At 36.3% G+C, this 24,122-nt stretch overlaps 1 protein-coding gene across 1 annotated transcript in view; it reads left to right on the top strand.

The window, feature by feature from the left end:
• LOC137669217 (transcription initiation factor TFIID subunit 4-like) overlaps positions 1-24,122 on the top strand; it is a 140,928-nt gene that overhangs the window by 84,492 nt on the left and 32,314 nt on the right. The window contains exon 14 of the mRNA XM_068411192.1: positions 9,891-10,013. Coding sequence (XP_068267293.1) covers positions 9,891-10,013 — 123 coding nt within the window. The remainder of the gene's footprint in view (positions 1-9,890; positions 10,014-24,122) is intronic.

Raw genomic sequence — 24,122 nt, 5'->3', positions numbered from 1 at the left:
GCCTCATCAGAATTTCTGATTAACTAGTATTTTAGACACACTTAAACTTTCTGCTGTTCTGAAGTTTTGTGGTAACGGCACATAGGCAGAGAAATTTTAGCAAAAAAATAGAAACATTTATTTTGAAAAACGAGGAAAATGCTTCAGACTGACTTGAGAATTTATAGGATGACATACTGTCACTCTTCACTTCCATGAAGCTGCAGTCTTCCTGTGTACCTCAGTCTTCAGTTGACTACATTGATATACTAACTAAGAATCACAGAATCACAGAATCAATCAGGTTGGAAGAGACCTCTGGGGTCATCGAGTCCAACCATTGCCCTGACACCACCATGTCAACTAGACCATGGCACTAAGTGCCATGTCCAGTCTTTTCTTAAACCCCTCCAGAGATGGTGACTCCACCACCTCCCTGGGCAGCCCATTCCAATGTCTAATGACCCTTTCTGAGAAGAAGTGCTTCCTAATGTCCAATCTGAACCTCCTCTGGCAAAGCTTGAGGCTATGTCCTCTTGTCCTGTTGCTAGTTGCCTGGGAGAAGAGGCTGACTCCCACTCTGCTACAACCTCCTTTCAGGTAGTTGTAGACTGCAATAAGGTCACCTCTGAGCCTCCTCTTCTCCAGGCTAAGCAACCCCAGCTCCCTCAGCCGTTCCTCATAGGTCATACCCTCCAGACCCATTTTTGGTACAGTACTGGTGTACTGGTTCTTAATTATTTCAGATTTCAAGCATATGCCAGAGATGGAATAGAAATAAAAGTAACAAAAGGCCATGCTATGCTATGGAAACTTGTGATGCCCAGAGAAGATAGTGCAAGTATAATCTTAAGCAGAGTCTAGTAATAACACAAAGTTGTAGTGGCCATGGAGAGTTTTCACTATCCAAGTAGCTGTTGTATTACTCAGATACAGTGACAGATTGTTTAAAGGGTATTTTCAAAAATGTTTATTTCAGGGATAATTCACCATCTGAAAAATAGAGCAGCTGATTCATGTTCTACTATACCTTTAAGACGGTGTTACAGCGGACAGTATAGGCTCTGGGAGTTACTGCGTGCACTGCAGCTGCAAGCGTGGAGAGCTGATAGAAGGCTTGGTTGTGAGGTTCGTCTGAGCCTTGTATTTTCCAGTGCGTGATTTTAAAAAAGCAAAGCTTATTTCCTCACTTCTCTTAGTTGAGTTAGCTCCCATTATCCCCGTGTTTCTGTCAGACCTCCCTAACTAAAGCCACAGCTCAGGTTTGCTGCTCTTTGTAACTCTAGTCTGTAACTCCAGACGTGACTGTTGTTCATACAGGTTTTCACTGTGTTTTATATTCCTTAATCTTCATCAAACCATCAGTTTCAGAGCCTTCACATAGTGCCTCACTTCGGGGGGGAAAGGAGAGCATCCTAGAAATCTTGGGAGGATAGTAAACCCCCACTTAGATGGGAAGTTAGCCTGGGAAAAGATCTTAGCCAGTCTTTCTCACCAGTGCCCCAAGAGTGAGGATGTTCTGTTGCTTGCACCTGAATTCAGGAGCCTGTGAGTGAGCCATCAAGCTTTTTGGCTGGCATTCTTACCAGTCATATATACTGTATAAGTATGTCTCTTTTCCTTTGAAGAACAGTTTGAGAAGATTTGTAATTGTCTGTTGTTGGGTTGCTCTGAAATAAAATTAAGACTGATAACAAAAATAAAATAATAGATCTTAGGGAAATTCTTTCAGAACTTTTTCTGATGTTACTACAAGTAAGTTACCAGCAAAAAGTTGCCAGCTCTAGTAATGCTGATCCTGCCAGTTGTCTATGCCTCAGAAAGCCTTTGCTCAAATGATCTGTGTTTGGATCAGCAAATCTACCAAACACCATTATGGGACCTAACAAATATCAGGGCTTAAAATTAGGGGTATCTCCAGCTTAGGATAGCAGAGCCTGGAACTGGTGCTACTGGAGATAAGTTGTTTGAGGAATAGTATAACCAAAACCAGGCAAAATGTGCTGGAGCACCAACAACAGTTTTTGAGGAACGAAGAAATGCAATGATTAAGGTTACTGGAAGGACAAAAAACCCCATTGTTGTAGAACTCTTTCAGAGGAATTTGAGGGATATCTTTCTAAAAAAAGTAATTATTATACATTGTATGCTATAGATAGCAATACATAGCTTAAGAGATGGTTGGAGAGTTGCAGAAATAAATGGTTTTAGATTAAACTAAAATAGTGCATCGTATTTGGAAAATCAAAAAGGCAACCAACCAGGAATACATAGAATTAACAAAAAGAAGTTCATAGATACTCATAAAGAGCATTAGTTGATTAAAGGGACTAGTGGGATAAGGAGAACTTCAAACTATCTGGGGAATAAAATAGTACTAGGGACAAAATATGTTTAAAAATGACAAGACTTTTAAAAATCACTCTCAAAATTCTTCATGCTTTTGATTTTTTTCTGTAAGCTATGAGTAATCTTTTAAGGAGACTTCCAAGAAAATTAAACCGATGAATATATATGAATCAGTTCAGACAGTTTATGGTCTTGAATAGTAAGGAGATAAAATCGTAGTTTTACTGATAATTATTTTAAAAAATTGTATTTAACTAGGTAATGTACATGACTTGAGAAAATTACAATTAAGGCTTTTCTTCAGGGAAACATAAAAATGGAAGGCAGGATGCACCTGGTGTTCTCTATATCAGAAGTTTGACATCTATTGTGTTGAAAGTAATAAGGCAAATGTTAATGAAAAATTTGAGTAAACTTCTAAAACAATGAAATTAGGTGTAATAAACATAAATGTCTATTGTAAGAAAGACACTTGGTCAAAAGTTACCCCAGTTAAGGTTCCAGAACTGTATTCAGATGCTCATTATTTTGAGAAACATTCGTCTTGGGGGCTAAAGTGTTCCTAGCTTTGTCTTTGCCCAGGGCGATTTTTTCAAACACTATGCAATAATTTTCGAATGTTGTTAAAAGTGTGTGGGAAAGAAAAAAAAAAGAAGGAAAAAAGGAAGAAAAAACCCAACACAGGCACACCTTTTTCAGCAAAGTCAAGTCTTGATCTACCTCAAATAGATGTGCAGCCATTGTAAGTGATGATTGGAGCTCTTATTGAGTTGTGGGAGAACACTTGTGGAGATGTGGCATCCAGCTTTGTATTGAAGAAAATTAGATATAATTTGGCAGAGCTGTGAATGTTTGAAAGTCTCACAGAATGTGTTCCGTGTATGATTTGCCATTGCACATGGCATTATCCTTGATATTGTATTATTGCAGTGCCACTTCTAAACTTCAGCTACTTTGGAGCGGTTTCTTACCAGCCAGCATGCTATTGCTGTAGGAGTTCTGCTGACCTTTAGAGACTTTGGTAATGCAGAAGAGAGGTGGGAGCAGAGCATGGGCATTCTGCAGACATTATCTGTTTTTCAAGACTCTTTCTCTGAAGTTCACTGATGTACCCATCCTTCTTGATCATTGTCCTGGACTTGTTGAGGTTACTGCCAGCGTTTTTAATGAGTTTCATTTTTTAATTGCACCTTCTGTTGCGGACATCTTAGGACATGTGAAATGGTTCCACATTTCAGGCTCTCCTCAGCAAAAAAGATGTTTTTCCAGGGGGTGTAATCACTGTCTGAGACTGATAGATCTATGTTGCAGAACCATCAATTAAGACAAGCTTTTCCCAGCATATGGCCCTGTTATCAGGAATTAAACCATCCATCGCAAACAGAATTAGGAGGGATCACAGAAACTTACAACTCAGCTTCTATTCCCGTATCAAATCCTATATTGACAGTATTAAAACATACTTGACTACTTCCTCAAACTCTTCCTTCTTCTTTATCTCCACAGTCATCTCTGTCTCCTTGTCACCGGGTTATTTTCCTTCCAGGCCAAAAAACATCCCTCATTTCCACCTGTAGGTAGAGAAACACCTCCTTGACCTTTTGCTCTCTCATGTGATGCCACTTCTTCTCCCTTTTATTTTTGAAGGTATTTATGTGTAGACTTGAATTGTTAAGAGTTCCAATTGTCCTCTTAACTTTCTGATCATACTGAAGGAAATTTCTCTTAGTGCAGCCTTTAGCAGCTACAGCTCAGGTCCATATTTCATCTATATCTCTGCTTTAAACAAAGCTAATTTTGGTTTGCTTACGTTTTGCCCTCCATCTGGAGCATGTTTTGTCTTCCTTTCAAGATGCTTTTTGCTCATGGGTTTGAACGTCTCCTCTCTTTCTGATGAGTAGTACAGTGCCTCATTTGCTGTTTGACATTCCCTTTTCTTGTGGGTTCAGGTGAGCAGGCGAGATTCACTGGGATGTTTGCATAGCTGGCATTAACAGACTTTTGTGCTCACTGAAGAGGAAGAATCCTCTGCTGACAGTACAGATTACAGCCACTGCTAAGCCATTTAATTTTCTGGATTGGAGAAGGTGTTTGACTTGAGACCTGTAGGTGTTCGTACAAGTATCCAGCATTTGTTTTACAATTGTCTTTCCAGACCAAATTCATACCTTGAACAAATCCATAGAATTTATTCCTCTAGCCATAACTTCCTTGAATTTACTCTTGGTTTAGTTGATCTTGTAGAAAAGTGGAAAATAATCTTCACTGTTCTCTGTGGCTGTTATCATACTGTTAGAGTAATGGATGGACAGTTTATTTCTTAAAGAAATCTTGAAAATGAATCCATACTCATTTGTGAAACAGGTGTTTTTTTCAGTTGTGTGGACTGCCACAACTGCCGGTAGAAGTAGAAATCGAAGAAGAAAAAAAATTCACTGAGCATATATTCACATCATATATTTATTTATTAGTGTCTCAGTGACTGTCCTCACGATGGCTCGTAGTGCAGAAAAGGCTTAAAGTGAAAAAAGCTTAAAGTAAATGCTTGGTTTCTCTTGCAAAATTATTTACAAAGCATGCCATGAATAAGTGCATTCTCGGTTTTTGGAAATTATTAAATCTAGATTTAAAGATCTAATGTTGATACTTCAGATAGACATATGACTGTCTTCCTTGTGGCATATGGCTTTTGGCACTTCTTTCTGAAATGCCTAAAGGTATCATGAGAAATAATGATCGAAGGAAAACAAACTAAAATTTTAGAACCTCTGTTGTTAGCTTTACTTCATGAAAGTAGTGAAGTAGTGTTCTTTCTGTGGTTTTAATATTATGCCGCTGTCACAAAGAAGAAAATTTCATTGTGTGAAATAACATTGGTGCTTAATTCTTGTACTGTAGTTTTCATCAAAGGGATCTCTTTAGTTAAATTGTCATTAAGTAATGAAATACTTCTCAGTAAGTAAATGGCATGCTAAATATAAATTGGGATCAGATAAGGAACAAGGAACAGCATCTCATTTGGAAGCATTTTTCTTGTATAATATATTGGAATATTTGTGTTTTAGATAAATATTTTGACTTTCAAAAAAGCTAATTGTTGTTGATTAGTGTGGTTCTGAATGAAGCATTGCATCCTTCCCAGAGGGCAGAAATTTTAATATGCTATTGATAAATATATCTGTATTAATTATGATGAAGGCAAGTTAAAGAATGATATTGCATCAGCAGCCCAATATGAAAATGAGTGTGAATGAATGCAGCTATCAAATGGTTGCATCTTGTTGGTTGATGTAGTGAGTTAGATTAATTTCTGTTAAATCATGTTAATTAACAGAAAAATTATTTATTTTATCAGGATGTGTAGATATTAACAGGTGCTTCATTTGTTTAAATATCCAGAAATTAACTGGCTTAGAAGATAAACTATATTGTAATAACAGGCTGCTTTGTTACTTTAAAATATAATTGATCATGTAAAGTAAGAGGCTTAAGTAGCTCTATTTTCATAGGTGCTTTTAAGAGTAATTTTAGAACATTGAAGATGGCTACATTTTATTCATGTTATTCTTAGAACTGGGAATTGAGAGGGTGACTACTTTGAAACTATGTATGCAGAACTGGGCAAAGTTATTTCCACTTGACATAGAGAATATGGTTACAGAGTATATGGGGGAGAAGAGCCTCTACTGGTCAGGATCGTGCATTTGGCATCTGGTGGTACAGGAGGTACGTCTTAAAAGTAATCTCTGTTGACACCAAAGCAGAGTAAATAAATCCATGTTAATTACACAACTCCCACAAAACCGTTTGGCTATTCCTAAACTTCTTGCAAGATACCTGCAATAACCATATCAGGTTTTATGACTATTAAAAATAGCTTATATCTCCATGGCATTAATTCTGAAAAGCTTCTGTTGAATGAGATGTTAGCAGACACATTGCATGTGTAAATGTCTTCATGAAAGGTATAGTGGCCCCTTCTTTTGAACTGAAGCCAAGATACTGCTTTTTTTTTTTTAACAAAGATTATGATTGGGGATGATGTTTTTGATGAAAAGTCAGATGATAAGTAAGAAAGAGACTGGTACAGATAATCTGATGTAGGGTATGAAAAAACAGAAGTATGTGACTTGGAGGTGGAGAGGAGAGAAATTTGGAATGGGGATATGAAGAAGCCAACAATGGTGGTTAGTCTGCTCTGGGATGTTAAATAACATCCAGGAATCTTGTCAAATATCTCGCTAGTAAGTATCCATAAACTACGAAGATGTTTTAGTGTAAGTAAATTGATAGTTAATAGTGAGTGTGCAAAGATGTTCCCTTAAGCCAAGTGGAGTACACTGACCACTGCAAGATGAATGCCTCTGTTGGTAATCGGTATCAGGATCATAATTCTTTTGATTATTTTTAAATGTAATTTTATGATCCTCTGCCTTCAGATGAGCTTTAAAAAAAAATCACCAGTGATAACTAATTTTTAAAAGATTGATGAGAATTTGTGTAATATAGTATCTATCAGGTATTTCAGCACTTCAGCCCTTATTTTATAAAACATCAGGATACTGTGATCTTACTGATGATGCATGTGCGTTTGATGTATTTGATATTTTTTGACCAACATTTATTAAGGTTTACATACGAAGGTTGTTCTTTTCTATTGTAGTATACCAAGGTGTGTACTCTAAAACAATATCAGAAGCTGTATTATGTTTTTGTCTGGAGTTTTTGTACCTGGCGGCATATTCCTTAGTTGTATTAAAGTGGGGCTAGATTATAAGTAAGGCACACAGCAGAGGAGGATCCACGTCTGAACAGCTTATAGCCTAAATAGCCAAGCTGGGTGAAGTGGGGTGAGAGGCACAGGGGAGTGAAGCGAAAGGTCTTGCCACTGTTCACCCAGTGTCAGTAGAACAGAGCCCAGCTCCTTTGGCTCCGTGTGTGAGCCAGGTTTCCTGTCATGTGCTAAACTATAGGTAGTTGAAAGTCTTGTGCATTTGTTTGGACAATCAGTGCTAGGCTAACACATTTGTCAAAAATTAGTATGTGATATCAAGAACTATCTTTAGCTCTTCTCACTGAATAAAAAAGAAAGGACAAAGAACCTGAGGAATAACTGAGTGCAAAGCCTTCTGCAGACTCTTGAACTTATTCCCTGTTTTCTTGGTAAAACAGCACCAGATGCTTCGCAGGTTTCGCAGTGAGGGCAGGATTTGTCCCACTCTGTGGAATTCAGAGAAGTGGCATGTTTTGGTTTACAATTTGCATATGCAAAAATAAATACTAAATTATAGTTCTTAAAGCAACTTTTCAGAGGCACTATGTGCTTATACTACATGTCAAAATAATCACTGTATATTGCAGTACAGACAGTACAAAGAGCCAAGTAAGTAGAGCTTACTGTTGGTTTGAAGATGGTGACTTTGGATAAGATACTCATGTAATAACCTTTGCGTGATACCAGTTATCTATCAGACTGTATTTCTGACCCACACCTCCCAGGAAACGAATACTTACTCCAGTGCGAAATTTCTTATTCTGTGAAGCCATCCACTTTACAACCTCGCCTGAGATCACTCTAAGCCAGTTGTCCCTCGCTTAAATATTCATCAGACTTCTGATAATTGTGATAACCCTTATAGGCTGGCAAGCATGGCAAATTAGCAAAAAGATGATTGATCTTTTTTTATATGCAGTTTTATCTTCAACCTTTCGTGGATATATGTTATACTATAGTAATAATTTCTTCTCTAAGGTATTTGCCAGTATCTGGATTTGCACATCTATTTACAGTTGCCTTGAAGCCTCATAATTACAATACAGCTGAAATGTCCATTTTCTTTCCCTGACTACAAATAGGGATCAATCGAATTTTAAATGACTGCTTACGGGCTAGCTTCCGATCATGACCTTTGTAAATGATTAGAGCTCACCACTGTTGCTATCTACCTTGAAAGGGTAAGCGGGCAGGTCTGTCTAACTGGCATTTAATCTGGAAGAGAGCCAAAGATATTTGAGCTAAAAATCTAATATGAGTTGGCAAAGAGAAGTATATATAGACCTTTGCACTATTATTTAGATATTTTTCCACATTTCTTTTTTGTATTTAGGAAATTCTTTTATCCTGTAGATAAATGAGATGTGTATTTGTAGATAATGTTATATTGAAGTTATGATAACAACTGAAGTTGCAAAATATATAGCATAAGAATGTGAAAAATGGGTTTTCAAACTCTAAATGTACTGAATTTGCTTTTTCTGAAGAACATGAAAATATGTTGCATTGCTAAATGAAGAAACTTGAAAAATGCACTAAATAGGATGCATGAAGTGGACCTGCTTTTTCTAGGCAGAAGTGAATGGAGAAAAGATACCATACATTGGTACCTCTTTGTTTAAACTTCCTTTCCTTTTAACCTTACAGCTGCACATACAAGCGGGGCCGAGATAGTTCAGGCCCTGCTTGTATGTGCAGCTCACATGGAAGTAATGGCTGAGACACTGCTGTGTACACGTTGGTTCAGTTTTGTTTTAATGAAGAATTGTGCCTGTATCATACAATGTTTTTATGACCACTACTGAATTTCTTGAGGTAGTGTTCTGTGCGTTTCTGTTGAAGTGGGAACAAGTATGACATTAATGGGATTAGAAAACAAACACCTCCTCTGAAATCCTTATGAAAGGATTTTGCAAACCCAAAGTTTTGAAATTAATAAGAATGATTGCTAAGAGCTATGAATGCTTTTTATCTAATTAAAATAATATGGTGCATTACCTGATCAATTATTCTTATGTAGTATTGATGATCAGAATATTTATTAAAGTAATGTTGTTCATGGGACTGTATCTCTTATCATAACTCTCTAAAAGCATTATACAGTTTATAATTAATATGTAATCTTACTTCTTCATCATGTGGTGGACAGCATATTTTCTCTTATGTTCCGTAGCATGCCACACTGTTACATAATGCAGCTGACAGGTTGTTTTCTTAGCCTCAAACTAGTCAAATGTGGTGTTACCTAAATCCTAATCCCAGAAAGCAGTTGTAAATTCAGTTTGTAGGGTTTTTGTGTCAACGTTAACTTCTGCTAATGTTTAGATAGAGGTGTTTTATTCATTTAGATATGATTTTTTTAAGCAAATATCAAATATATTTGAAATATTCAAAGTAAATCTGAGATGAAAGAAAATGTTTGAGATTTTTTTTGAGGATTTGAATTGGTATTTGCACTCTTCATATCAATCTTAAACTGGAGATGTGTAGTTAGTATATAGTACTTACTGGCTAAGGCAGTTTTCAAGGATAAGCATGGAGTTTTTAAAAACAGTTGAGTTATTTGGAAGCAGAAATCCTGTGGAAAGTCAAGAGAACTTCCGTATCTTCATTATTACTCTACTGCAAGGCTGCATGCTTGAGCTGCTAAAATGGTATTTCTGGGAACAACAAAGTACTGTTAGGGATTGCTCATGTGTGACTCTTACCTCATGCTCACAAGTCTGAGACTAACTTTTTGAAATGACAACAGACTAAAAACTAAACAGTTTTTTTCTCTCTCTAATAGATGCAGCAACAAGAACTTGCACAAATGAGGCAGAGGGATGCCAATCTAACTGCGTTGGCAGCTATCGGTCCCCGGAAGAAGCGGAAGCTTGATTCACCTGGACTGCTTACCATAGGAGGAGAGGTATATGTCTGTACACAGAACAAGAGAAATTATTATTTCAAAACCTAGTAGGAATAACTAGCGATGCTACATGCCGATATTTTCAGTGTACTGTGTAACTTGGAAAATGTGATACAGATTACTAAATTAGAAAGACTGTAAGCCCTGTTTATCTTGCCACACTTAAAATGGCATATTCTCTTAGTTGTATTTTCAAGTGTTAATTTTCAACAGATAATTAAAGAATATTTTAAAAATAAATTAAACATGAAGTATAGGTCTCTCCCTTAAACTGTTCTCTGCCTTTATACTAGTTTTCTCCTCTGCATAATCCCAAAGAAAACAGAAAAAAAGAGTAGGGCATGAAGAAATATCCAGAAAAACATAACTGTAGTCTTGCTTACAGTTTGGACTAAGAGCTTGTAGTGATATGAGTAAGTGTGGTTTTGTGACAAATACGTGTCGGAACTTTTTACAGAAAGGCTGGTTGTCCCCTGCAATTGCAAAGATGAGTTTGTAATCATGCTAAATTGTATGTAATTTTGGTAAGAATACTGTGCTCTAGAAGTAGAATCAGATTTGTTAGCATGATTCTCCTGTTATCTTAAATGGAGAATAGCTATACTACACAGTGGAATGCAAAATCATCAAAAACATGATATATATTAATCAAGGTGGAGAACTAGGGTAACATGGTTGCATTACCTTGGATAACTCTGTAAGAATACTCTGTTGTTTAGTACAGATACAGCTGGGCTTCTTTCATTTCTGCTAAATATGCCTACACAATAGGAGTCAAAGTAATTCTCCCTATTATATGTCTATTCTGAGGAAAACGCAAACATTTTGTTTTGAATAACTGACTAACAGTTTTGGCTCAGACATTTGACTGTCTAAATGCCAGGCATTTCCAAAGGCTTTTTTGTTTCCCATTTTGGATAGCTTTTATCTGACTTCTCTCTCTTTTCATGTGCTAAGGAATTAGCTGAGCTAGGAATAGAAGTGGATCTTGTTTATATTCTAAAGTTGACTTATGACTTCAGATACGTGGGAGGTGCTCCTGTTTTCTGGTCAAATTAGTTTCAGACTGAGGGAGCTTCCTGGGTTTTGTGTTGTCCTGTTACTTTCCCTTCCTTTCAGTCTCCCTCCTTGTCTTACGTTCGGTAAAGAATTATGTTCTCCTCCGTAGGCACCTGTAATAAATCCTGCAGCAACAGGCCAAAAGAAGCTTTCATTAGAAGCTCAACTGGATAGTGATAGCTTTGGCTTTCACACAAGATTAATTTAAACAGAATTTGAATCTTCTAGTAATACATGGATCCTTTCAGATTTTAACAAATGTACATTCCCCCCTTGTCTTTACTTGACAAAAGGAATATTTTCTCCTAAGTATCAGAATTTAATTTTTATTGTCTGTTGCCCCTTTTAAAAAATTATCCTTTTTTAAGCTTTTATAGTTTGGTGAACGAAACTGTGGTCACCTTCAGTGAAATGTTTTATTCAGAGCTGTATGCCTGAGTGGGTTATGGTGAACAGCTTCCGTCTCTCTCTGGAAGCTCGTTACTCTCCTGGTACACTGCTTCAAGGAAAGATGAAGGTCAGTGGCAAATTCCAAAGGCATCTGGAGATTTTTGCTTCCTTTTGTTGCTCCCCTAGCCCAAATTTTGCCGAACTTCTGTGTTATTCAATTGACAAATTATCCTTGGAATTTTTTGCCGATACGTGGGTTTCCTGGAGTCATGAATTGTGTGGATCTTCTGCCAGTTTAGACTGAATTGCTTCTGTCCCTCTCCTTGTAGCTTCTTCTAACCATCCTGGCCAACTCACATTGGTGCCTGGCCCGCAAGCTGATTTCAAGGACTTGGATTCTGTGTCTGGATTATTCAATGTCTTTTCTGCGGATAGGATATGAAGTATTGTAGAAGCTGTGCCATGCAGGTTGGCTGCTAGAAACTCCCTCTTTCTGTTATTCTTCTGAGCTGCTTACTAGGGCTGCTATGCAGAAATAAACTCCTCAAAAACATTTCACTCTGAAAAAGTACTGGAAATTTGCATTGTTTGCCTAAGACTATCTGATTTATCTTCTTTGGATTTCTGGAGTTTATAAACAGCATAGAAAACTATTATAATACTATGTCCTGTCTTACAAACATCCCCTTAGCCCAATTCTACCTTTAGATGTCTGACTTCCACTGTGGTCTACAACACTCTGATTTCTCTAAGCAATTTCTAAGCTTCTTAGGTCTTTGCTGATGATAATCTCTTTTTGCAAGGTCTGGCTTGGCAAGAGCTTTCTTGGACATTCTGACAAAAAAAAAAAAGGGCAGGCCAGGTTTTGTCATTGAAGTTGCTGGTCTCCTCATTAATCTTTTTGACATATAAGTCTGCTTTTGTTGCAGCTAGGACACTGCACATTTGCTGATCCAAAGAGATATCATTTACAAATCATGCCACCCCTTGTTAAATTTTAACATGTTAATTTTTTTCCTTTTCTGAACTAACTCTTGTTTGATTTTTTACTTAGTTGCATTGGCCATTTATTTCAATGAGAAGTGTTGGATTTCAGTCCAGCTTCTTGGTTCAACAGCAATACTAGCTCACAATTTCTCTTTGGAAATTGGATCTTTTTAATAATAACCTTTTGATCTGAGCAGGAGGTCAATTTAGGGAGTAGTGATGGTTATTTTGCTTAAGAGAAAAAGTCGATGGAAAAGCTTAGTGTTTCTGTGATCAAGTACTGTTTGTTGTATACAGAGAAACAGCTCTCGTACAGCTTTCATAAATGTGAAGAAGCTTGTGCTCGTAATTGCAAATGTTTTTCCACCAGCACTTTGTTCAAGAGTGTTTTCTTTACACTTGTTCTCTGTCTCACGTTGCCAAGGCTCATTTGGACTTCTTTTCTTGTTTTCAAGCCTTAGCTAAATAGACTTCTTTTTCGGATGGCAGGATTAGCTTAAGTTATCAAGGCCAGGCCCATCATTTGCCTTTTCTGTACTAGTATGATTGGGTTTTTTGATTGCCTTTACTTGGGGAGATGGAAAATCGGCAGTTTTGGAGTGAGGTTATTTTTACATCATACATATTCTTTGATTTGCTTCTCCATGCAGCCATATGAAAAATTCCTTTCCAAAAAATGGGAAAAAAGATTTTATAGAAAAGTGGATGAGCAGGGGCTAGACGTCCTCAAATAACACTGCCACCAAATGTGTAACTAGTTTCAGACTGTGATTACACGGTAGCCTGAGCTAATCTGACTGTGATCTCTATCCCAATCCCTAGTAGTGCATTCCTGCTGCTTCCCTTTCGTTGGCTCTGGCTCTTATTGTACCCTGTGCTAACCCGTTTCCATTTGATAAATTGGCAGAAAACTAACCTAACAACAATAAAAAGTGAATAGTTTCTGCTTAGCTTGCTGAAGTAGTTTGGCCTAGAGCCCAGTGAGCACTGGAAAAGGAACTTAGAACAAGGCGGAGACGGCAAACTTGAGATCACCTGCTCTTCATTTGCTTTCTTTTTAGTACCTTTCTTGTGTTCTCCTATTTTAGATAATCTGCTAGAAACACAGGTTCCTCTGTAGCAGCCAGCAGCTCATCAGTAATTCAGCCTCCTTATTATTATAATGCAGTTTAGATCAAGAGTGAAAGAGAAGGGGTGAAGAGAAATGAGATACCTTTGGAAGAATTCAGCTTCTCTGCCTTGCAGAGTTGAAAATATTGCATTTGCAGAATTTCACAGTTTTTAAAATGTATTTAATAATACTAGACAAAAGTACTGGAAAACATCTTTAAACGTTACTGCTTTTTGGAATTTAATGCATGATTATCAAGTTAGGTATCTAATGATCCAGAAGCATGTTATGCATTTAGCAGCAGTACTGCATAATTCTTGTTTGCTGCGTGGGTCCTGCTGTTGGTACACAGCAGTGGATGGCAAAGGTAGGGCAGTAGGCGACGTATACAGGAAAGGGAAGAAAGCTTTTTAGTTAGTATCTTTAAGCACCTCTAACATCAGATTAAAAATAATGATTTTTGAGTTGATTTTGTTAACCTTATGGATTTTTGACTATTCAGTTCACATTTTCCAGCTTTTTTCTTGAATTGTAAGGCTTTTAAGAATTGGGATTAAAAATAGGGTTTATTTATGAAATAGATATTTTCATGTAATTGTAAGAGTTAAAGCTTTAAGAAAAGCATTAACCATCACAAGACTAGGTCAGGTAGCTTTATAAGTTAAATACTTGAGTAGTGCTAAGGTGGCATGAATGCAGAATTTGCATATGTCCAAGTCCCTCATTTTTTACAATGGAATTAAAGTGTAGAGCTCAAATGCAAGTATTTTTCTGTATTTAAGAACAATAATAATTAAATAATTTGGCTTTTCATCAAGACCTATGGCTAGTATCCCAAAATACATAAATATAGAGTATATGTTTGAAATATCTGAGGGTATAATCTGTTTAAATATCAAGTGAAAGCCCTCTCCTGGTACTTGCTGGCACAGATGGTTTTTGAATACTGAGCTTTCAAAGGCAGCTTCAGGGCTAGTTCAGTGAATCACCGCTTATTGAAGACAGTCATTTTAGGGATAAGAAAAAATGCTCTTTCACACATAGTGGAAGAGCAGTCATCTTAAGAATATTCAGCAAACTATCCCAAACACCATCGTTTCACAATTTGTGGGACCATATGTTGGGCCAGCGCTCAAGGGAGATGCGATACTTTGTGTCTTTTCTCATCCAGTATATTCCAACCATTATATTAGTCAAGAAAGATAATATTCTTGCAGACCTGGAAAGTCCCAAAACAACTACAGCTGAAACAGTGATGTTTTGTGTAGAGAAAAGCTAATTACTAAGCGATTGTGAAATGTATTTCGGGTATGAGGCACCACATTTTTTTAATTAAATTCATCTTTCAGATGATATAATTTGAGCATTTTAAAGCTGTTTTCCTGTTAAGGTTTTGTATAAAACATGATTAAGATTCTGGTTTGAGACTTGGAAATCTGTGTTATACCAGAGACTTCCAAATGAAGACATAGAAAAGTTACCTAATATTCCTTGATCAGATCTTCGTACTACTAGTAATTCCTCATTTCTAAGTGGAAATGTAAGGATGAATTCATGATTATTTGGGAGGCACTTGAGTACTATGACATAGTTGGAAAAAAGTACTTTTGACTACAGTCTCTTTTTAGTTATCCAGGACTGAACATGATTAATTTGTTTGCACACATTACAGTTGGCATTCTCACTCCATGCTTGGGTTACCCATAGTCATTTCAGCAACCTTTGCAATTATTCCTCAAATCCGTTGTTAATATTTTAAGAATATTAAGAAGAAATTGAGATACTAGGTAATTTTCTCTTTGGAATGGGTCAGACATGATAAAAAAGTATGACAGAGCTGTCTCTTGGAAAACCCGGCCTTGTTTCCTTCCTTTCTTGTGCTTTTAAACAAAAAGAGGTGTATAGTGTGTCTTGCGGAAGTCTTTGTTGCAGAAGGGTTGTGCACTGGGTTCTCTCCAAAGTGTCTACTCAAAGAGTATCATGCAGATTTATAAGTTCATGAATCAGCCAACATAACTGTGAGGCATAACTGCTTCTGACAGATCTGAAAGCATTAGAAGCAATGAATAGTCTTTTATTTTGGGGAAAAACACCAGTCGGTGGGATTGCCATGCTCTGAGCAAATCTTTAGGCTATTCCCTCACCTTCTTGGAACTAAAGTGATTTTATGGCATCCACTTTCAAAGATACTTGGAATGACTTGTTCTACAACTCAAGTCTCAGCTTGGTCTCCATACTGTATAGTTGGCTCTTGATAAATTACTTTTTGTTTTAAGTGGTTGAGATATGTTTAGAAAGCACTGGAATCTAAAGATCCTTCACACTTGTTAAGCTTGAGTTATATGAAAGCAGATACAATAGACCAGAACACCTTTTTGCAAGTGTTTATGGTCCAAGAAGTTAAAGCTTGCTTTTGTGCTTTTAAACCTGCAGACTAACAGCAGAACAGGAGGAATTTTTATGATTTATTGTATCATTGTCTTTTCAAGCACTCTTTACTCCATGTCTTACTGACATGATAGAATGCAGTGGTTATCTCAGACCTGTTTTGGTGTAGGATGTCACTGCTGCTGGCAGTTATAATTTAATTTGAGGTATCCCAAAACTATCAGTTAAATATATGGGTTTGAATTTTCAAGGAGATAGAAGTAAGTTAAGGAGTCTGTCCTTGTAATTTTTTAATGGAATTACCTGCATACTACTTTATGAATCTGAAAATCTCAAGTTTAGCTTCAGCTTCTCTGGCTTGCTTTACTTCTTGTTTTCCACAGTTGAATAAATATTAAAATAATTCACAAGAAATGCCTTAATATCTATTTGAAAATCAGTCTTTTGGAAGTCTATATAGTTGTTCTTCTGATTAATAATTGCACCTATTTTTCTCATTCTTAAATAAATGAGATTTCAATATAAAAATAAATCGCCCCAATGATGAATTTCCATTTTAAAAAAATTAATTTCAAACTGTGTTTTAGCCCATGACAAACATTCTATTTTTTTAGAATTCTGGTTTTATTTTGTGAAACAAGATTTGTAAACATTACTCTAATGCATTTTACAGACTTAGCAGTAAAAAGTAGGAAGGCATTAAAGATGATGGATAATGCTATGTTTACATTGATGATTAATAATTCTAGTTTGGAGTGAATGTATAGAAATACATTTCTGTGCTTGTTGCAAACAGGCAGGAATACAGACAGTCAAGAGGCAGCAGAACAATTTTGCATGGATCTCAGTTGACAGGAGGAAAAAGTCAGGCAGCAAAAAAGAAAATAGAAATTGGCTCTGTGCCAGCAAAAACATTCTTTTTTACTAGTAGAACAGGTTTGCATACTGTATGTATTCCTTTGATCTATGTAACACAAAATATTCTGACAGAGGTTCAATGATATTAAGCATTTTTCCTTATTGGCCAAGACAAATTTGATTTTTACTTCATTTGGAGATGGAAATGGTAGTTGATCCCACCTGACTGCATGATGTTGATATAGCACACAGGAGGGAGACCATTAGTGCATTTCTTTCTCTGCTTTTCAAAGGTTTCTTGCTGGAGTCTTAAATAGTGTTTTGTTGTGTTCTTTTTTTTTTTTTATTAAAATCCTCCTTCTTGGTTAAAAATGGGGAAAAAAAAAAAAGAATGTATTTTTAAAAAGAAAATAGTTTTATCAGTGTGGTAATATGAAATACAATCTTTTTGTTTATGGATACTTTATAAATATAGTGTGTGGAGCTTGTTAGCATGGAAAATGAAAGCTTGGCAAAATGACTTTTGAGTAGTTAATAGTTCATTCATTATTTGTCAATCCCTATAGAGGCGTGCTGCTGTTACTGTGAAAGAGTATTGTTTTTCTTCCAAAAGGCAGCTACCTTGAGGATTTGTGGGAACAGAGGGTATGTGAGCTTGTTTTTTGTTTGGGGGTTGTTTTTGGGTTGGATTTTTCTGTATTTTCAATTGTCTTCTCCGTTTGTCTTCCTGATTTTCAGACACTGAAGGATAAAATGTATTTTGCAGCCTCTGTTTTTCTGACACGTATAATTCCAGAATTTTTCTTTCTTCTGGCTAAATAAAACTGGTAAGACTAAGAGAAAGTAAGTCTGAAAGTGTCTAGCTGAGGGTTTGTCAAAATTGACTTGAGTCTCTCCATTGACTTCAGAAGGTAAGGCCCAAGGTGCTATGACATTTTTAGATGTCAGTGAAAATAATTTTTAAAACCTGACCAGAAAATTTCCAAGGTGTAATTTTTCAACATATACATGGAAAGATTTAGACCTGTATCATAGTGGCAATGTTTCCCTTTTAATTGATCCTCCTCTAGAAGAGTCAGATGAATCATCAAATAGATAAATTTCCTTCTCCCTTCCATCCCATTCAATGCCAGATAAATTTTGTGGAATTTTTTTTTTTTTCTTTTTGGCTAAAAAATTATTTACAGAAGCTGAGGTTTTGAAAAAGCCTAAGGAACTTGAAATTTAGTAGGGTGCTCATTCTTAGGTATTTCCAGCCTGATTCTTTACAGGAAGTCAAGTAATATATTGGTGATAAAGAGGGACAGTTAGGGTAACAGTAATTTAACATTTTAGTTTACTCTGAGTCTTTAGGCAAACAAACTTGAATTCAAGGGAATCCTGATGCCTGCTTCTAATGTAAACACCTTACCTAGAAGTACTGAACAGAATTTTTTGTTATTTTACCTGACGTAAATTGTAGAACCAAACAGTTGTCCGAGTCCACCTCCCAAACAACAGTATCTAAACTCTGCTTCTGTTAAGTCTTGACTATTTCAGAGAACCTCTTCTTATGGGGTAGTTAAATCTGTCTGGGAGTCTGTTTTACATTTCATAATGTAAGATACAGAGAAAATAGTTTGAAATAATCAGACAAGCTCCTCTTTCTTGAAAATATGAAGTTATCTGTACAAGCTTTCTGAAGTCTTGCAGGAGCTCTGTATTGTTGCTCCTTAAGTGGATCTTGCCACCACTATGCATTATGTTACAGTTGAATGTTGCCTTACAATATTCTGTTGATAAGAAAAAGAGAGGTTCTTGAAACAACAAAAAAAAAAGAAAATAAGAGAAAAAAGCCTGACAGATTCAGAACTTGCTGTCTTATTATGTGTAGTAAAAAATTATCCCTGCATTTTTAGTAGTTCTAATCAAAAAAAAGCTCAGTGTGTAAAAAAAGAGGAATGAAGACAGGCCTTTCATGGTTTCCATTTACCATGTATAAGTCTTCCAAGATTGTACTGTACGTCTGAATGGTTTCTTTATCAGTTTGTGAGTATTTCATGTGTGCATATTATTCATATGTATACGTGCACAAATTTTAGAGTTAGGTCCCTACTATAGGTTTTATAAGTGATGTCATTATGAAACGACACTATCAGCAGTTTGTGGTGCAGGCAAATTTATTGTGATGAACTTTGTTGTTCAATGAACGTGATGTATTTTAGTTCCTATGAACTATTCTGTATTGTAAGAGTATTTTGAGCAAACACTTGTTTAATTTGGAAATGAATGTTCACACTTGTTGCACATATGTTGACCAGTCTCCTACTGTCCACATTTCTCTTTCAGAATTTGGCTAAAATTTGCCAGTGATAAAATTCAAAGGTGTGGCTCAAATATTTAAACTTTGAGCTGAAAGTAGTCTTTCAGCTTTGTTAAAAACTGTTTACAAGTTTACATGAGCAGTGTGTATTGCACATCCTTTCTTTGTAAGAGAGATAGTAAAACAGGTCCTGTTTGGCCACATTTGTGAGAAGTGAAGTGTTTGAGCTCCAAACCTGCAAGGACATGTGCACGTGCTTAACTTTAAGCACAGTGTTTAGTTCGTTTGAAGTTAGTAACATGCCTCGTGTAGAACATTAATTACACGCAATAAGCTTTTGTTGGATCGCTGTGTATGTCAGTGTTCCTGTCAATCTCATCGTGTCTCCTACTGCACTAACTTGAGTTTGCTAATCTGTAACTGATTCTGATGTAGTAAATGCTTTATTTGTCTTTTTTTTTTTTTTTTTTCCCAGTGATAAAAACAGGGTTTACTTTCTGGAAATAGGCATATTGTGTGCTTTTGAAAAGTCTCACATTATTTGACTACAAAACTCTTTGGGACTATCAATGTGTGTTAAATGCAGGTTTATGAAGTTTCCCAATGTGTCTTGAACATCACAGGCTGTATTTTGCTTTCAAAGAAATAATACTGTAAAAATATCTGATAGTGGGATCTTGGTCTTGGTGTTCCTTTTGTTCCATACTCTGTTCTAGTGAGTGACTAGGAAAAAAGGGTTTTTTGTTTTTCTTTTGCCTGGAGTCAAACAGGAGCATGCTGGTTAAAGGGATTCTGTGGGGGAGTTGGGCTGGAGAGGGCCTGAGGGAACTCGGAGAGACATCTACCACCAGCAGCTTGTCTGTGCTAGCTAATTATAGCTAGGGTACTGTTTACTTTAGTGGTATACTCCTTATTTATTAGTTACTTAGTTACTGCTTGCCTTCAAGTTACAGGCTTGCAGCCAGTTGCTGCAGGGGAGTTGCAATAGGAAGGGAAGGGCATCGTGCAGTACTGCAGATCGCAGCTCCCCGACCTTGGCATGCTTTTTAAACTTTTTCTTTTTTTTTTTTTAAATACACAATGGGAGAAATGGTAAAAAAGAAAAGCAGACAAGTTAAAAATGGGAACAACTTAAGGAAGTTTTTTACAGTCTAGAGGGACTGTGGTGATAAAATTATCATGAGTGTCTCCATGACTTAGCAGTCACTGGGGTTTCCATCTCCTTTTCCTCCTGTCTTTGGAGCAAAATCTCACTTTTTGGTCTATGTGAACTTACATTGATTTGAATAAAATTATTATTTTTATACCTTTTTTAACTGGTACCACTTTGCGGGAATCTGGAGTTAGTTTCATGGGGCAGTTTCACTAACTAGTAAGTTAGTTTTGTATCAGCACTTTTACAAGCATGAGTGAATCCACACACACATATTTCACACAGTTAACTGAAACTAAGTTAAACTATTACAAAGATTGTGTATGGAAACCCTAGGTCTTTTAAGAGTGCAAGTCCTCCTAGGCCGTTGAACCACTTTGGGAAATCTTACCCTAATTCACCCTCTCATTTTTGTGATGAGCTTTGAGCAGGGCCTGTGGATCTGAAAGAGGTAGTGCAGTAGACCTATTTCCACTGCTAGTTTTGCTGTTGCTTTTGTTATTCTGTTTGTAGTAACAAAAGGACAAAGAACAGTAGTGTTGTATGGGGAGGTGAAAGAACAGAATGACAAGATTTTCTGCAACTGTGCTTGAGAAAGTAGAAGGTATCATAAACAGTGATTTCCATGCTTTAGCAGCATGGAAATAGTGTTGGCCCATGCTGTAATTATCAATAAAAGAGATATTTCCCCAGTCTTTTTGAGCATGACAGTCTCGTGCAAAGCCAGGAACATAAGAGCTGAACCTCTGTATGATGGACCAATTACTGAACAATTTAGAGGATGCTCTGTTAGGAGAATGAGAATACTGTAAGATCCATAAAAAAAGACAAAGTTTCTATCTCCAAAGGAGGAGGTAGGGAATAAAAGGAGCACAACAGGTTAAACAGCCTTGGCCAAAGAAGTGAGTACCCCTAGGCAGACCAGCATCTCTAATCAGTGGCAGTGGTACTAGCTCTGAGGGGAGGGAAATTCAGGCTGGTGCTCTCATGTAACATTAAAAAGGACAAGCAGTCTGTCAGGGGAAACAGTCATTGGTGTGGGATTTCTTCTCTTGATCAAAAAGACAGCAGCACTGCAGCCTGCTTTATCTATAGAGGAGGTGTTGGCAGAGGGCATTTTTTTCCCAGGCCATACTACTGGCCTGTGATACGTTTTTGCCGAGCCATAAAAGAAGCCACCTATATTTCTCTCTTTAGCAAGGTTTTCTTAATCCCTCTTTTTCTTCTTTTTATTTGGTTTCATTTTTATGTTACTACAATTAAAAAAAAATTTAAGAAACATCTTTGCAAAGCAGAAGGTGAGCTAAATCTGAGGGACCTGGAAAATATGCCTGGTGCTTGTCTCCAAACCCACCATTAATTTTCTCATGTCTATAAGTAATTCTTTATAAATAACATAAAATGCAAGTTCAGTACATTGTTTCCCCTTCCCTCCTTTAATTTAGCTTCGAATTACAGTCTTCTCAACTTTTTTTTCTTTTTCCCCCCCTGGACAACATTGACAGCCATAAGTCTGTTGCCTTTTGGTAAAACTTATGTTGCCAGAAAATTCTTTTATCAAAAGTTATCATCCTCCGCTGTAGCTACAATGAGATGGGATGAACTCTTAATGAAGATCTAACTAAAGCATCCAGAGTAAAGTCTTAAAGTAGTAGGCTAGAGTCAGCTCTGTTTCTGTTGACTCTGGTCCCTATGTAATCACATCTATAAGTTGTGTATGTTGTGCATTTCAGTTTGACATCTGATCAGTTTGCAGCAATTAATGAAAGTTAAGAATGCTTAATGAACATTAAGCATTTAGTTGACATTCTTGATATGTACTGGAGACTCCAATGTTCCACATGTCTTTAGAAGTCTCTACCTAGATCTAGTTTGTGGCCCATTAGTTGATGTTATTCACAGTATTTATTTTAGCTATAGTGATTAATAAGTCAGTTCGACCTATTGGAATTTCTTTTCTACAGTGCCATGTATAAAAAATGTAATGTAATCCATAATTCAGCTTGTTCAGCCTATGTTGAGCAGTAAATCGTGGTTGGTCTGAAGTCAAATACATTTTTTTACACTAGCTCTACTGAGATACAAGGTTTTCTGGACTTCAGACAACTTTTAAAAGGTTATATATTGCCTTCTAAGATATTTATCCTGGTGGTGATTGAGACCAATTACTTTTTAGCATTATTTGCTGTATTTTTTCCCTGACTATGTAAGTATTAGATACTGCTGTGGTAAATTTGTTAAATTGTACTAAGTGAGTGGGTGGGAGAAGGCAAAGCAGTGTTTCTTCTTGTGAAAATGTTTCTCCAACTACAGATTCTCCAAAATTAGATTTTTGCTTTTCTTATTTCAATGGTGAATTTAACGTAAGTCTTTTAATTTCAAAATAATTCTTTAACAAGGCTGTATTACTTCGAGTTATTCATTAGACTATATATTGAGAGTCAGTGCTTTTTAAATTAAACTTGTAATCATATAAACCCTAACAAAATGATGTACTTTTTAAGGCTTTCAGAGGTATATTTTTATCTCCCAGCATTCAGTTGGTATGAGTAGCTCTTTTCTGAAGAATTCTGACTTTGTACTGAATTTCTGATACAATTTTCCTCCAGAAAAACAAAACCAAAAGCAACTCATTAATACCCTTTTCTACCCTCTCTGCTCTCTCCTCAAGACAAAGCTACCTGACTTATGTCTGGTTAGAATGAACGTCACGTAAAACAGACAAATCGAGCTGTGTCAGATTAATCCTCCTTAAGCGGCTTACACTCCAGTTGCATAGAAAGACACCATAACATGGAGAAGTTGTTCAGAATTGACACCAAACTAGAGATTGCATATCAAAGAAAATGCTTTACCTACCTATTCTGAAGTCTGCCCTTCAGTGTGAATTGTTCTTCTAGATCTGATAATAGAAACACTTTCTGGCTGGCTGTGCCGTATCATCTTGACATTTGGAATACAGATACATGAGAAGCATGTCATGTTAACACAACACTACAACAGTCATACTTTGTCTCAATTGATGGGGGGATTGCGGCGTACAGCGTAATTCATGTTGACAGTAAGAACTTGCAGATAGGCAGCCTAAAATGGTGAAATCATTATAGAAATTTATTTAACTGGTTGAATGGCCATAACAGATTGGTTGAGCCAGACAAATCAAACACAGTCTGACGGAGATATCTTCTCTACTGCAATTTTTAAGATTAATTTGTGGCTGGCTTATATATCTTTGGAATACATATATTTTTATCTTTGAATACATATCCTAATATCAAAGTTAATAGTAATTGATAAAATATTGGGTACATCTTTTCATCTCTGTTGTTCAAGACATACAAGGTATTCTTTTCATGGTTAAATTTTGAGGAAAAATACTGAAAAGAAGGCAACTATATAATTGAAAATAAACCCATTGAATTTTCATTTCTATTTCATTCTCCTTAGAAGAATGTGTTAGCAATTTAATGAATAATATAGTTTTACATCTTGTTTTAATTAATTGACAAAATGTTTTCTGATTGCTTTTTATTCTGTGTTTTTGAATCTCTTATCCATGACAAAAATCAGATTTTTGTCTGCGGAAATTGGATAAAGATGAGAGTTTACAGGAGGAGCTTCCTTAAGTATTTAAACAATACTATTTATTAAATAAGCTATTTTAAAATTTTATTTCCTGTTTATTTTTTTTTCTTTTGCAAGCTGGTACTATACTTTTCCCACTTACACTTTTAACAGTGTAAATTCTTTTTATGTTTATTAGCTGCAGCATTATTTTACTTAGTTAAAAGAGGGATGTGGTAACCTGTGTCCATAAATCTAATGCAGTGGCACCCCTAGGTGAAGAGCAAGAGGGATGAT

This window comes from Nyctibius grandis, chromosome 12, assembly GCF_013368605.1.
Source record: "Nyctibius grandis isolate bNycGra1 chromosome 12, bNycGra1.pri, whole genome shotgun sequence".
Classification (NCBI taxonomy): Eukaryota; Metazoa; Chordata; class Aves; order Nyctibiiformes; family Nyctibiidae; genus Nyctibius; species Nyctibius grandis.
Note: the sequence above shows the minus strand (reverse complement) of the source record. Positions and strands in the feature narration are given on the sequence as shown.